The sequence below is a fragment of the Leptodactylus fuscus genome, chromosome 7 (assembly GCF_031893055.1).
Source record: "Leptodactylus fuscus isolate aLepFus1 chromosome 7, aLepFus1.hap2, whole genome shotgun sequence".
Lineage (NCBI taxonomy): Eukaryota > Metazoa > Chordata > Amphibia > Anura > Leptodactylidae > Leptodactylus > Leptodactylus fuscus.
Genome location: NC_134271.1, coordinates 111,188,737 through 111,204,064, shown reverse-complemented (window position 1 = coordinate 111,204,064; position 15,328 = coordinate 111,188,737). Strand labels below are relative to the sequence as shown.

Sequence of the window (15,328 nt, the reverse complement as noted above, 5' to 3'; positions counted from 1 at the left end):
ATATTAGGTTGAAGTAAAGTACAGTATAAAGGGTGACAGAAAAATGTGTAAACTGTAGTGGAGGATGCTAGAATGGAGTGGCCAAGCTGTAATCGCTCATACAAAAGCTGACTCAATCCAACTCTCCTCCTCCATACACAGGGACGCTCATGTCAGCACAGTAGCGTGTGTGTACTAAGGGGGCATTCACACTACTGCTGCTGTCCTCCCAGGGGTTTCCATCCTAAACCCTGGAGAATCTGGATAGAGGACGGCTTCCCGGCAGTCAGCTCCAGCAGAGTTGGGGTGCCATAAGTTACTGAGAAAATAGTATGATTGAGGACATGTCAAAAGTTTTACCTCCACATGGGATGTAAAGTGTGGGTCCCATCTTCTGAGGTAGTGAAACTTGCAGGTTTGCATGTGATCGGAGCCTGTGCCCGAACTCAGCTCCAGTCTGCGTTCATTTTCACAAGAATCTTCCACCGACAAAACGAGAGTTCTGCCTAGATGAACAAGAGAAATATACATATTTCATTTAGTAACATGAATCTGAATAATCATAATCTGAATATGAATATTCATATAACATGAATCTGAATAACAAAGCATAGACCAAATAACACTAGCAAGGGTCTCTACATGTCATGGTGGCCTACAATTCTCACATACCTCTAGGCCTGACAACAGGCAGGGTGGTGGGGTAGGATTACTGCTGTCACCGCAGTGCATTTTTCAGTCCATTCCCCCGGTCCCCTCACTCACATTCTCCTCATTTGAAGTCCATGCTATCAGACTTTTCCGGCCACTCTCCTTACGTGTAGCTGTGATCTACCGCCCACCTGGCTCACCCTACCAATTTTTGGACCACTTTGCTTCTTGGCTTCCCCACTTTTTATCCAGTGACATTCCTACCCTCATCATGGGTGACTTTAACATCCCTATTGCCCCCCCTCACTCCCCGGCTGCCTCACAGTTTCTCTCATTAACCACTTCTCTTGGTCTCTCACAATGTTCTTCTTCCGCCACACATATAGACGGTAACACGATTGATCTAGTCTTCCATCGACTCCTCACAGTCTCTAAATTTTCTAACTCTTCTCTGCCGCTTTCTGACCACAATCTTCTATCTCTCACCATCAGTGCTCTCTCCCCTTCACAAGACGCCCCTACCCATCACACATATAGGAACTTGCGTGCTATTGACACCCAGCACCTCTCAGATACTCTACAGTCCTCCCTGTCCCCCATCTCTTCAATCTCCTGTCCCAATCTGGCCACCAGTCACTATAATGATACCCTCAAAAATGCATTGGATGAGGTTGCTCCCCCCTCCACTCGTAAAGTCCCACATAGGAGGCATCAGCCCTGGCACACGCCACAGACACGATTTCTTCAGCGCTGCTCTAGGTGTGCCGAACGTCTATGGAGAAAATCACGCTCACCTGCAGATTTCCTCCACTTCAAGTTTATGCTTAAAACATATAGCTCTGCCCTTTACCTTGCCAAACAAGACTATTTCACCGCCCTCATCTCTTCTCTCTCCAGCAACCCTAAAAGGCTTTTTGAAACCTTTCACTCCTTACTCACACCCAAGGTGCAGACGCCATTCACAGACCTTAGTGCTGATGACCTGGCCATGTATTTCCATGATAAAATTGATAAGATCCGTCAGGAAATTACTGCCCAAGCCCCAGGTGGCATTGACTCCCACACCTACGATAGTACTGATCCCCTCACCAGCCGCACTTTAGACTGTCCATTCTCATCTTTTGAACCTGTCACAGAAGAGGAAGTTTCCCAGCTACTTTCTTCATCTCGCCCCACAACCTGCAGTAGTGACCCCTTCCCCTCACACCTTCTCCAATCTCTGTCCCCTGCTGTCACTACTTACCTTACTAAAATATTTAACCTCTCTCTCTCTTCTGGAATCTTCCCATCCTCCTTCAAGCATGCTGTTATAATCCCGCTACTGAAAAAACCCTCCCTGGACCCATCCTGTGCTGCTAACTATCGACCCGTCTCTAACCTCCCCTTCATCTCTAAACTTTTGGAACGCCTGGTTTATTCTCGGTTAATCCGTTATCTCTCTGCTAACTCTCTGCTTGACCCCTTACAATCTGGTTTCCGCGCTCTGCACTCTACTGAAACAGCTCTCACAAAAGTCTCTAATGATCTACTAAAGGCTAAATCCAATGGTGACTTCTCTCTTCTTATTCTTCTGGACCTCTCTGCAGCTTTTGACACTGTTGACCATCAACTTCTCCTCACTATGCTCCGCTCAGTTGGCCTCAATGACACTGCGCTCTCCTGGTTCTCCTCTTATCTCTCAGACCGCACTTTCAGTGTATCATTTGCGGGCTCTGTTTCCTCTCCTCTTTCCCTTGCTGTTGGGGTTCCTCAGGGCTCGGTCCTCGGCCCCCTGCTCTTTTCTCTCTACACAGCCCCCATTGGACAAACCATCGCCAGATTTGGCTTCAGGTACCATCTTTATGCTGATGACACCCAATTATACACATCTTCCCGTGACATCACCCCTGCACTCATTCAGAACACCAGTGACTGTCTCTCTGCTGTCTCTAATATCATGTCCTCGCTCTATCTGAAACTAAATCTCTCTAAGACTGAACTACTACTGTTTCCACCATCTAACAGATCTGTCCCTGATATATCCATTGCAGTCTCAGGCCTTACTATAACTCCTAGGCAGCATGCCCGCTGCCTTGGGGTCATATTTGACGCAGACCTTTCCTTCACCCCTCATATTGAATCACTCGCACGTTCATGTCACCTCCACCTCAAAAACATCTCCAGAATACGCCCTTTCCTTACCAGAGATACACTAAAGACACTTATTGTCTCTCTGATTCATTCTCGCCTTGACTACTGTAATTCCTTACTAATCGATCTTCCCCTCACTAAACTCTCTCCTCTACAATCTATTCTGAATGCAGCGGCCAGGCTCATCTATCAGGCTAGACGCTACAGCGATGCCTCCGGTCTGTGCCAGTCGCTACATTGGCTGCCTATTCATTATAGAATAAAATATAAAGTTATTACTCTCATCCACAAGGCTCTCCATAATGCCGCACCTCCCTACATTTCTTCCCTCATCTCTGTCTACCGCCCAACCCGTGCTCTCCGCTCACTCAATGACCTAACACTTACATCCTCTATTATCAGAACCTCCCACGCTCGTATACAAGACTTCTCCCGAGCTGCACCACTTCTCTGGAATGCTCTACCCCGGACAATCAGATTAACTCCCAACTTCTACAGTTTCAAACGCAAACTAAAGACGCATCTTTTCAGACAAGCCTATCACAATTCCTAATGCACAAAATTGTCTGAACACTGTATAAGCAATGCCGCCCCTGCTACCTCTTGTGTCACCCTCTCTACCTCATAGATTGTAAGCTCTTTTGAGCAGGGCCCTCAGTCCCATTGTGTGAAATGACGTTCTTTGTTATGTATGTCTGTATCTGAACCCTATAAATTGTACAGCGCTGCGGAATATGTTGGCGCTATATAAATAAAATGTATTATTATTATTATTATCTACATGCAAGGGTCACTACTAGGACACAATCTCTTTAGATAGAATATTATATTTCTATAGACTGGACACTTATTTGCAATCCTCCATACCTACACTTAGGTCTGTGTTCAATTACTTGGCCATGATGACCTGACACCACCCCTATGGTTGTGTAGTCGCCTGTAGTCGTTGCGCTTATGGAAAACATGTCATTGCTGGAGGGGGTTAAAAAGTAAAGACTGGTGGGACCCCCGAGAAATGTAAGCAGGGGATTGGAAAGATAAGAATTCCTTCTTTGGTGAATTTTAGACATTTTGATAAATCTGCCTTACTAGACACCTAAAGTAGGGCAGTAAAATGATTGACTTCTCATGGTAGCTTACCTAGTAGATATTCTGGGATCCTCTGCTTATCGACACATACATCCAGGCAGTTCATCTCCCTAGACTGTAAGACAGATAAGAAAAGCATCACCATAACTGCTGAAAACACACAAGTACATCAATAACTAAAAATAATGCCGTATGAGCAAGTCAGAATGCAGTAACTGTGCCAAAATAGCTAAAATGTGCATGGCGATGGATGAGTGCAACAAAGCTAAGAATACAGTGACTTGAGTAAGTAGAAGTATATGCATAAGAAGGCCGGTTTGTAAATGGCTCATGAGCTGTCAGTATATGGCTCCAGATCATTGGTGCAGATGTGTAAAGTTGTGATGAAGAAGAATAATAGCTGTTTGTAGACAAGATCCTATCTATGACTGTCAACAAATGATGAAATGGCTGGATTATTGGATTAGGAGAATGAACAGTGAAAAGAGATGTGAGAGATATTATATAGGTGAAAGTGACCTGGTATAGTAGAGGACTAAATAATGGAACACATTGTGGATTATCAGATGTATATCACAGCCCGTCACTCTTACAAACATTGTACAGAATCATTTACACTGGTTTATTACAGATCACAACCACTGTATACCTCTCCATATAAGAATAGGACAAAGCTACAGTCCTATGAAAAAGTTTGGGCACCCCTATTAATCTTAATCATTTTTTGTTCTAAATATTTTGGTGTTTGCAACAGCCATTTCAGTTTGATATATCTAATAACTGATGGACACAGTAATATTTCAGGATTGAAATGAGGTTTATTGTACTAACAGAAAATGTGCAATATGCATTAAACCAAAATTTGACCGGTGCGAAAGTATGGACACCCTTATCATTTTATTGATTTGAATTCCCCTAACTACTTTTTACTGACTTACTGAAGCACAAAATTGGTTTTGTAACCTCAGTGAGCTTTGACCTTCATAACCAGATGTATCCAATCATAAGAAAAGGTATTTAAGGTGGCCAATTGCAAGTTGTTCTCCCATTTGAATCTCCTCTGAAGAGTGGCATCATGGGCTACTCAAAACAACTCTCAAATGATCTGAAAACAAAGATTGTTCAACATAGTTGTTCAGGGGAAGCATACAAAAAGTTGTCTCAGAGATTTAACCTGTCAGTTTCCACTGTGAGGAACATAGTAAGGAAATGGAAGACCACAGGGACAGTTCTTGTTAAGCCCAGAAGTGGCAGGCCAAGAAAAATATCAGAAAGGCAGAGAAGAAGAATGGTGAGAACAGTCAAGGACAATCCACAGACCACCTCCAAAGAGCTGCAGCATCATCTTGCTGCAGATGGTGTCACTGTGCATCGGTCAACTATACAGCGCACTTTGCACAAATAGAAGCTGTATGGGAGAGTGATGAGAAAGAAGCCGTTTCTGCACGTACGCCACAAATAGAGTTGCCTGAGGTATGAAAAAACACAATTTGGACAAGGCAGCTTCATTTTGGAAACAAAAATTGAGTTGTTTGGTTATAAAAAAAAGGCGTTATGCATGGCGTCCAAAAAGAAACAGCATTCCAAGAAAAACACATGCTACCCACTGTAAAATTTGGTGGAGGTTCCATCATGCTTTGGGGCTGTGTGGCCAATGCCGGCACCGGGAATCTTGTTAAAGTTGAGGGTCGCATGGATTCCACTCAGTATCAGCAGATTCTTGAGAATAATGTTCAAGAATCAGTGACGAAGTTGAAGTTACGCCGGGGATGGATATTTCAGCAAGACAATGATCCAAAACACCGCTCCAAATCCTCAGGCATTCATGCAGAGGAACAATTACAATGTTCTGGAATGGCCATCCCAGTCCCCAGACCTGAATATCATTGAACATCTGTGGGATGATTTGAAGCGGGCTGTCCATGCTCGGCGACCATCTAACTTAACTGAACTTGAATTGTTTGTCCAAAATCCCTTCATCCAGGATCCAGGAACTGATTAAAAGCTACAGGAAGCGACTAGAGGCTGTTATCTTTGCAAAAGGAGGATCTACTAAATATTAATGTCACTTTTCTGTTGAGGTGCCCATACTTTTGCACCGGTCAAATTTTGGTTTAATGCATATTGCACATTTTCTGTTAGTACAATAAACCTCATTTCAATCCTGAAATATTACTGTGTCCATCAGTTATTAGATATATCAAACTGAAATGGCTGTTGCAAATACCAAAATATTTAGAACTAAAAATGATTAAGATTAATAGGGGTGCCCAAACTTTTTCATAGGACTGTAGTATACAGAACTCTATCCAAATCATACCAATATATGTGAACTTACCACAATAACTCCATTTGTGAGGATCTTTTCACGATGTCCTTGACTGAGATACAGAAATAAAACATGTAAGTTGATAAATAAGTACAGGGCCTAGGTGAATGTACATGTTACATATAGACGGCAAGTAAAGGGACATAGGCTTACAATTCTTGCAGTGTGAATTCTACTTCAAGAGTTTCTGGACCCTAAAAAATAAAGATCATTATTATTTTCTCATTTGTTGCTTTTTCATGACTTTGTGAACTGGCAGACAGTGTCAGAAAACATAAGATATGGTGCTGTAAATCATGGAAGTAGAGATCCTGACAACCGTAAGGAATTGATGAAGAAAGTATTTTAGACATTGAAGAGATTTTCAAACTCTAGTATTCCTTTAAGGTCAAGGTATAAAATAGATAGAAGGGTTTTCTGGGATAGGGGCTCTTTATTTAATATTGATAACCCATCCTCAAGATAGATCATCAATATCAGATTTGTGGGGGTCCAACACCCAGATCCTGCACCAAGAAGCCATTTCAGACAGTTTCTGGAGCAAGAACCTATACAGGGCGGGGATAGAGCTGGAAGCAAAACTCAAACACTCACCACTTGTATGGAAGAAGCTGCAGCTCTATCCTATCCTGAAGATAGGTCATAACTCAAACCTCTTAGGCTCAGTTTTTTGTTGCAGATTTTAGTAAGTTTTTTTGGGTCAAAACCAGGAGTGAATTTAGCAGAAGGGAGAAGTTCTTACTTCATAGTTCACATTCCCTTTGAAACTATTTTTGGTTTTGGCTCTAAAAATCACAAAATCTGCAGCAAAAAAACAGCTTTTCCACATCCTAAGGCACATTTCACATCACCATGAAGTCCTTGGTTAGATTTATATGTCAGGAGTGCAGACATTTATGTATACCTTTGATGAAAGGCACAGATGCACGTCACTTTTAGGCAGAGTTCACATGGGGATTCCGGAGTGCATATTCTGCTGCGGCTACCGCGACGGGATGCCGGTGTAGTGCACAGCATCCCGTCACGGCTTTACACTCTGGATTAGGCCCAAATGAATGGGCCTAGTCTAGAGGGTGGTGTCGCGAGGCGGACGCCGAGGCTGAATCAGCCGTGGAATCTTCCTGAAAAAAGGGCAATATGCCGCTCACGGAAAAAATAAGCTAGCTGTCTACACAGACCTCTATTTTGAGGGGGCGGATTATGACGTGGATTCAGCACCATAATCCTCCCCCTCTTGCCCCATGTGAATGAGCCCTTAGGCATACAGTAGCATATAGTGCCCATTGACACTGATGCTGATAAACTGTATGGCAGGCAGTATATGTTTCTCTGCATAAAAAAGCTGATGAAAAAAAAACAGCAGCCAACCAGCCCATTGGGTTAATGGGGCCTGCGGTATACAGTTATTTCCACAGAATGTAGAGCCATGAAGTGATGTGAACAGGGCGAATATAGTAAAAAACAATGATCGTACTCAGTAAGTGTGCACATAACTTACATTAGGGTTAAGACAGAAAGCTCTCCTTATAGTTTCTCCTATACAAATTTTGTCCACATCAAACGCCAGTGTATAAAGCAGATCATTTTTTGTGATAACGTCCTCATCATGGAGGGTCAGATGTATCACGTTCTGAAAAAGAAGTTACATGCTGATAAACGTTCATTTCTACAGAGACAGGACAGCAGGGGCAAGTGAATGGACCTTACATGTGTTAAAATAATTGAAGAAACCCTCCAGATAAAACAGGTATGCTGTATCACAGGGCAGAGTAAGCTCTTTACATCCCTGTGTTATGCACTGCCCCAAGATCCGTGCCACGCATAAAGCCAGTACAGCAGATTTATTAAGACTGGTGTTTCATACATCATTTATAGTAAAGGGCCACAGACGCAAGGCCCACCTGACCTATCAAGAGGTTCCGACCCCTTCATAAAACAGGCGCATGCCCTTGTTCCGGAAAGGAAATTTACGTCAGTCCGGAATGCGGAAATGAGAAAACGTGGCATGGGTATAATAACCCTGACTCACCCTGTTTCCCACCCTGGTCTGCCCACATTTACACAATGTGGCGAGTGAGGCACAGAATGGGGGATGCTGAGTACATTTAGCACAAGATTTGGAGCCTTGCACCAAACATGCTCCACAGTATCTTCCATCTACTTCAGACAGCTGGTGGAGTTGAACAATTCCTCCCAGTGTCTTAATTTTACCTGGAGTAATCCTTTAATGTAGTGTTTGCAATTTCAGGAGATATAAAAGTAGACAGAAAAAAAAAATCTCAATACAGCCCTTTATATTGGTCCCATGGAAGAAATGCAGGGTAGGCATATAAAAACTAGCAAATATTGAGCAGCTGTTCATAGCTGGGCGCATTTTTTTTTGTTTTCTTAGAATTCTGTACAGCCATCCTACTTCGTTATACAGGATTTTATGAAAGCTGTGTGATACAGCATGTGATATATATGATGGTAGCTTCATTCCTCATTGATTTTAGAGAAAATGTGCGTTTTTGTAAAGGGGTGGTCTTATCACTGTCACCCCGATGATCACAGGAACAGGTTTCCTGTGTCTCCTCTTTCAATGGAGCAATGTCTGCCAGCTGTTGTTCTATAGGACTGATGAATATAGCCAGACACTGTACTCACTATTTCTGTAGCTACCGCTGCTCCATTAAACAGGGGATCAGTGTACTCATTATTGTGAGGGTTTCATCTGTGGGACCCCCAGCGATCAGACGCTTATTGGCTATACTATTGATAAGTAATAAGTTGTTATGGCTGTATTTATCCATGGCCACTATAATGTACCCATGTATCTTCCTCTTACCTTCACATTATTGCAGATAGTAAACTGAAACGTCTCGTTCCATACAGGGTCACTGCTGTCTGATACAGTCTTTGTCTTTATGGTTCTTTTAGTGCAAGGTGGTAGACACAGACACACATAGCAATCAGCATGGCTCACTGTAACGAAAAACCAACCAAGAAATTACCTTTTTATAATTTATTCAGCTTTAAAGGGATTCTATCATTAAAAACTTTTTTTTTCTAACTAACTAGTCGGAATAGCCTTAAGAATGGCTATTCTTCTACTACCTTTAGATGTCTTCCTCGCCCCGCCATTCAGTTAAAAATCCGTTTTTCATTGGTATGCAAATTAGTACTCTCGCAGCACTCAGGGAGGGCCCCAGCGCTCAAATAGCACTGGGGGCATCCCCAATGCTGCGAGAGAACTCTCTCCAACGACGCCTCTATTTTTTGAGCATGCGCAGTACGCTCCTGTAGTTCTATAGAACTACAGGAGCATACTGCGCATGGTGAAAAAAAAAATGGCCGCTGGCATTGTGTACTTGGCTCTGCCTGCAGCCCGCTGGCAGTGCCGACTGCGCAGGCGCACAAGTCTGACCTCAGCCAGAAGAAGATGAGTGAAGAGGCAGTTGCTGAAGAAGATGGAGGCGTCAGTGGAGTTCTCTCGCAGCACTGGGGACGCCCCCAGTGCTGTTTGAGCACTGGGGCCCGCCCCCAGTGCTGCAAGAGAACTAATTTGCATACTGACGAAAAACGTATTTTTAACTGAACGGAAAGGCGAGGAAGACATCTAAAGGTAGGAGAAGAATAGCCTTTCTTAAGGCTATTCCGACGTGTTAGATAGAAAAAAAGTTTTTAATGATAGAATCCCTTTAAATATTAGATGCCATAAGAGAAGCGGGTTTGAGAAGCCTGTAGTGCCGGCACATGAAGGGACTGCAGTGCCTGGTATATTAATATTTCTGAGGTCAATATTGCTGAAAGGAAACCAATGATACTTACTGACGTCAGCCCATGGTATATGTGAGGCTTGTATAACTCTGACCGTTAACAAGCTGAGTTCACAGTTTTCCTGTAATGATAAAGTTCTATCAGTACAATAATGCAGAATATGTGAACACAATGGTACATTGCTATAAATGGTCATGTGATTTCTGCTGCCATATATGAGAACAGGATAAGATCAAGAGATATAGAAGCTGGCAAGAAGCCTTGTCCTGTTCACACAATGATTGGTTTCTGTATACACATTGCAGGGTAAGCAGGACTCTCACTGTCTCTCCTAGGAGTCCTGTGCGGATGCACAATACAGAAAAGCAGGGATTTTTGTTGCAGATTTTTCTGTTTTATTGAGCCAAAGCCAAGAGTGGCTACAAACGTAAAAGCCCTTATATTTATCCCTGCAGCTACACCCACTCCTGGAGGAACACAGCAAAATCTGCAACCAAAAACATAGAATTATTTTACATTTCACTCAGAAATCCAATTCCAATCATATAAACTTACAATAAGTGTCATCTTCTCTCCCACTATTATATCCTGTCCAAGACAGAACAGCAGATATCACCTGACAGGTTCACTTAACCTTAAGAACAATCCGAAAATCTGCATCCATTTTGAGAGTTTTATGACTTTCTAATTTGCTACAAAAATAATAATTCTGGGGTCGCACGGTGGCTCAGTGGATAGCACTGTAGCCTTGCAGCGCTGTAGTCCTGGGTTCGAATCCCGCAAGGAACAACATCTGCAAGGAGTTTGTATATTCTCCCCGTGTTTGCGTGGATTTCCTCCCAGTCTAAAAAAGACATATTGATAGGGGAAAAAAAATGTACATTGTGATCCCCATATGAGGCTCACAATCTACATTAGAAAAAAAAAAATAATAATAATAATTCTACAATTCATGAAGTTCAAGATACAAATTGGGAGATCTTGGAATGGTGCCAGGATTGGCCAATAACCAGTCTTTCCAGAAAGGTTCTGTACAGATATACAGAATTGTGACATAACATGGGTGCTGTACTTTCTCAGCTCCTCCTTTCTCCTCCAGGCCTTCTACTCTTTACTCAGCAATGAAATAGAATAATGTAAGAGACATTGTAAAATCTAATAAGAGCATACCTAGCTTACAGCTCTGAAACACATCTATTCAAGCTATTTCTTAATAATTACAGATCTATTCAAAGATATTTCTTAATAACTTTTTACCTCTTCTGAGGACACGGACAGCAGAACTAAATGCCTATAACTTAACCAGTGACTGGCTTTAATGCACTTGTAATGGCAGGAAGTCTATAGGACGTCGTACACATAAAGGAGTCTGTCAGTAGCAGACTGAATAGCAAACCAGCCATAGTGCATTGTAGGGAACATTATGCACCATCATACCTTTACATAGTCCAATAGATGGAGCATTTCTGTGAAAAAGTATTTTAGAAATATGCAAATGTAGCAATGGGGCGTATCAGGATGCATTTGTTTATTTCTAAACATGGCTCTTTCAAGGAAATGGCGTAGCTATTGGACAATCTATGATGGTGCCCAGCTTCAGGTCCACTACAATGCACTGGGGTATGTTTGATATTGAGTGTCCTGGTGACAGACTCCCTTAAATGCTCCATATTTACTTAATGCTGCCTAATGTTTAGAATTTTCTTTTACCATTGACTCCCCAGCGGTTATATAATTCACCATTGGACATATATAGCAGATCCCAGCATCTAATACACAATTACAGTGACCAGCCTACAGGAGAAGTACTACTCTGTCCAGCTTCTTCTCTAATATACTCCCAGTCAGTACAACAAGATCAAAAGCAACAGTTTGCTTTAATTTCTCTTCTATCTAAGACGTACTCCTCTATTGAAGGGAGTCTGTCACCAGAACCCAGCATATCAAACCCAGTCCTACAGACAGATAGGTTAGAGTCACAGGAATCAGTTTTCCCCTTTTTAATCCGTGCCTCCGGTGCGGGTACCGGCATTTGTTAATATGCAGATGAGCACTTAGGAGCAACAAGGATGTTGCTGGATATGTCTTTGGACCACACATGATTTAGGTGACCCTAAAGTACACATCTGTGGGGCTGAGGAAGTAGAAGTTGACTAGCACATGACTGTCCTGAGTACTTATCTAGGACACACATGACCAGTTATGACTGCAGACAGAACCAGCATTTCGTAGCTGGCTTTTAAAATGAGCAGTAAAGGGTTAATTTTATAAGCAATATTGATCATTCTAAATAGGGAGGCATCAGGTAGTGGACAACATGTAAGAAGGAAGGGAGACATCTAGTGGACAGCAATTTGGAGCAATCAGTATTGATCAGACGGGCGATCATAGTCTATCATAGGAGCACAAGTTAGTTAAAACGACAGTGACAATTCCTTCATATAATCTGTACAGTGACTCCAATTTACAGGGGGATTTCTTAATAATGACATTTATCATCTACAAACTGAATAGGGAATATATGATCTGTGGGACACAGTGTTCATGAGAATAGGGGCTTGTAAGTACCCCATATGTGCACATGCTTACACAATGTTCTATCCACATGTATAGGTCACAGAGTTGTCAACCTTGAAGTTCCGCAGTAATGAACAGAGCACTGGTCAAGCAAGAGCACCAGCGCCATATTCACATGGTAACTTCTGGGGCTCCTAATGGTTGGGATCCAGAGGTTAGACAGCTGTGCCCTATCCATTATATTAGTGGGAGAAATACTTCACATATATATTAAGAAGGAAGTCATGTGGTACCAATACAAATACTGGATAAAGATTTTCATGACAATAATCCAGATTTTAAGGTAATAAAAAGAAAAACATACCTTCCCTCCTCATACAATATAGAAGATCATAAACAAAGCTAAATAATAAATCTGTGCACACATCAATACATAAGTGAATTACTGTCTCTAGTTAACAATGACTAATAACTATTTACAGGTGGATATTAAATATGACAGCTAGCTGCATTATTACAGTAATCCTAACATCATCTTATTTTCATATACAACATTTCATTGTTAACATGCAAGGAATAGCACTAGAGGGAATTATTATAATATTTTCAGTAAATATTCTCTGAAAACGAACAGTGACACCAGGGCTGTACACCTTGGAGCAGATGTACTAATAAAATACACCAGAATTCTAGCTCAATTTACAAAAAAAACACCCTGACATCCAGTTACATTCCTTAAGACATTCATTTTTTTTAACCACAAATGTGTGCCATAGAGCATACTCTCATTATATATGGTGTCATAAAAATCTATGGAGCTGTATGGTATATATGTCAAAAAGACTGAATGTTTGTGCAACATGATAGAAATATAGTCCACAGTGTAATATCAATCTGACCATTTCCACAATGGAAATTGGAAATGTCCAGCAAATATTAATTGTCTTGTTTTATTCAGTATTCACATGTACCTCCGCTATTCATCAAATATTATTTAGATTTCACTACATGATGTATTATTTCAAATAATTTATTTTCCCTGGACTTAAAACTTTAAAGAAAAGTTCTTTTTCTGACCTAAACACGGTTTGGCATCCCGCTCCGCCATACCAATCCTAATAACTACTGTATAACCCTCACAACTGATACCTTTTTGATCCCTCGAAACACTTCTGAACCCCAAATATCCCCAACTATCATTATATCCATCTAACAACCTCTACACCCCAAATATTCCCTAAAATATCAATATATCCTCTAATATACTTAATATAATCACCATAAATATTATTGTAAATTCATTGAAGAACTGTTACACCCCATATATTCCCCTAAATATCATTACATCTGCCTCACATACCTCTACACCACAAATATTGTTATACATCCTCATACCCATAAACATCCTCATACACCTAGATACCCAAGATGTCCTATCACATGAGATTTTATCCCATAAAATATATCATTATTCCTCTGATAATACATAACAGATATCAGATACCCCAAAAGTCCCGTAAACAGCTATTTGATGGCCCAAATCCCATATATAATGAACTTGCTTTTCCATTTTGCCGATAATATCCCTTTAATCTTTCATATGATCTTAATAATCTGCCATAGATCCAGGTTACCAGGTTGGCACCCAATAGTGACCACTGTGATTAAACCCAATTATACAGTATACAATGCACCCGGCATCAGTGGATCCCTTTTTGGGGTACAGCAATGGTAGCGTTTTCTGCCCTGAGAGCAGAAATGTCCAATTGTTCTGGGACCATACGTGTGATCATTCCACCATCCCATGATCCTCCCAAAATTAAGAAAGCACCTAAAATAGTATTCATTGACACATAATGGTACAACAATACAAATACTTAAACAATGGCACCACATTTGTAGCGGATAAAGAAGAAATAATTGGGACTCACGTAATAGGAGATAGCAGAACGTCTCCGAGCCATCCTGGTAGTAGAGCGTTGTGTTTATTACATTGGAGTCAGGTGAATAAAGTGAACAGAGCAATAAAGATGAAACTTCAGTGTGAGCTGTGCGGAGGTTAGAGAAGGAGTAAATATACATTCCTCACCACGCCTGCTTCTAAATTATAGGCACCATTACATGTAAACACCTCCTTAATACTATTCTTCATAGATCATCACCCAGGCATGGATGGGAGGAGACACCAAGATATTAATATTAATGGCCAGATAATAAGTTATCTACTAGGAGTAAAGGAAATCATCACAATCTAGGAATACTCTTCATTGTCTGTTACAGAAGACTAAGTGAAGCACCAACTGCTTGACCTTCTTGTCTAAATATAGGGTCTCTTGCTTAACCGTTTAAGGATGCAGGGTAGCTTGGAAGTTAATGCTCGGTGACCTTGTTACATATGTTCCTTTGCCTCCTTGCAATGTTCAGAACTTTTTATTTTTCTATTGATATACGTGAGGGCTTATTCTTTGCATGATGAGCTGTTCTTTTATTTGGCAAGATTTTGAAGTACATATTAATTTTTTGGAGGGTCTGTGTGAAAACTAGATGAGATATAGTTTTGTAGAAAAAGATAAAACTTTTATTTGCTCATTTAAATCTCTTTCTATGCTTAAGAGTCCAGTGGGCGGTCTTAGTCAGTAACTGACAACGATCTGTGTATGTATACTTATACATGAATGGTATAGGACTTACCACTGAGCATATAAAGATCAATTTCATTCATCCTTCGCTAGTTCAGTTCCCACCATAGGGGGGAAATTAAACCTACACCAGTTACGAGTTTGGCACAGTTTTCAGGTAAACCTACACCAGTTACGAGTTTGGCACAGTTTTCAGGTATAATTAATACCAATTTTATAGTGCGAGGTATAATAA

The 15,328-nt window shown here is 41.3% G+C and overlaps 1 protein-coding gene across 4 annotated transcripts in view; it reads right to left on the bottom strand.

Moving 5' to 3' along the window:
• LOC142214085 (cytosolic phospholipase A2 delta-like) overlaps nt 1–14,721 on the bottom strand; it is a 44,461-nt gene extending 29,740 nt beyond the window's left edge. For all 4 annotated transcript variants that reach the window (XM_075282824.1, XM_075282825.1, XM_075282826.1 and 1 more), the window contains exons 1-8: nt 14,386–14,721; nt 9,989–10,058; nt 9,006–9,142; nt 7,677–7,808; nt 6,332–6,372; nt 6,188–6,230; nt 3,901–3,964; nt 340–485 (exon numbers count right to left, since the gene is read on the bottom strand). In XM_075282824.1, coding sequence (XP_075138925.1) covers nt 340–485; nt 3,901–3,964; nt 6,188–6,230; nt 6,332–6,372; nt 7,677–7,808; nt 9,006–9,142; nt 9,989–10,058; nt 14,386–14,418 — 666 coding nt within the window. In that variant the 5' untranslated portion in view covers nt 14,419–14,721. The remainder of the gene's footprint in view (nt 1–339; nt 486–3,900; nt 3,965–6,187; nt 6,231–6,331; nt 6,373–7,676; nt 7,809–9,005; nt 9,143–9,988; nt 10,059–14,385) is intronic.
• Nucleotides 14,722–15,328: the final 607 nt, after the last annotated feature.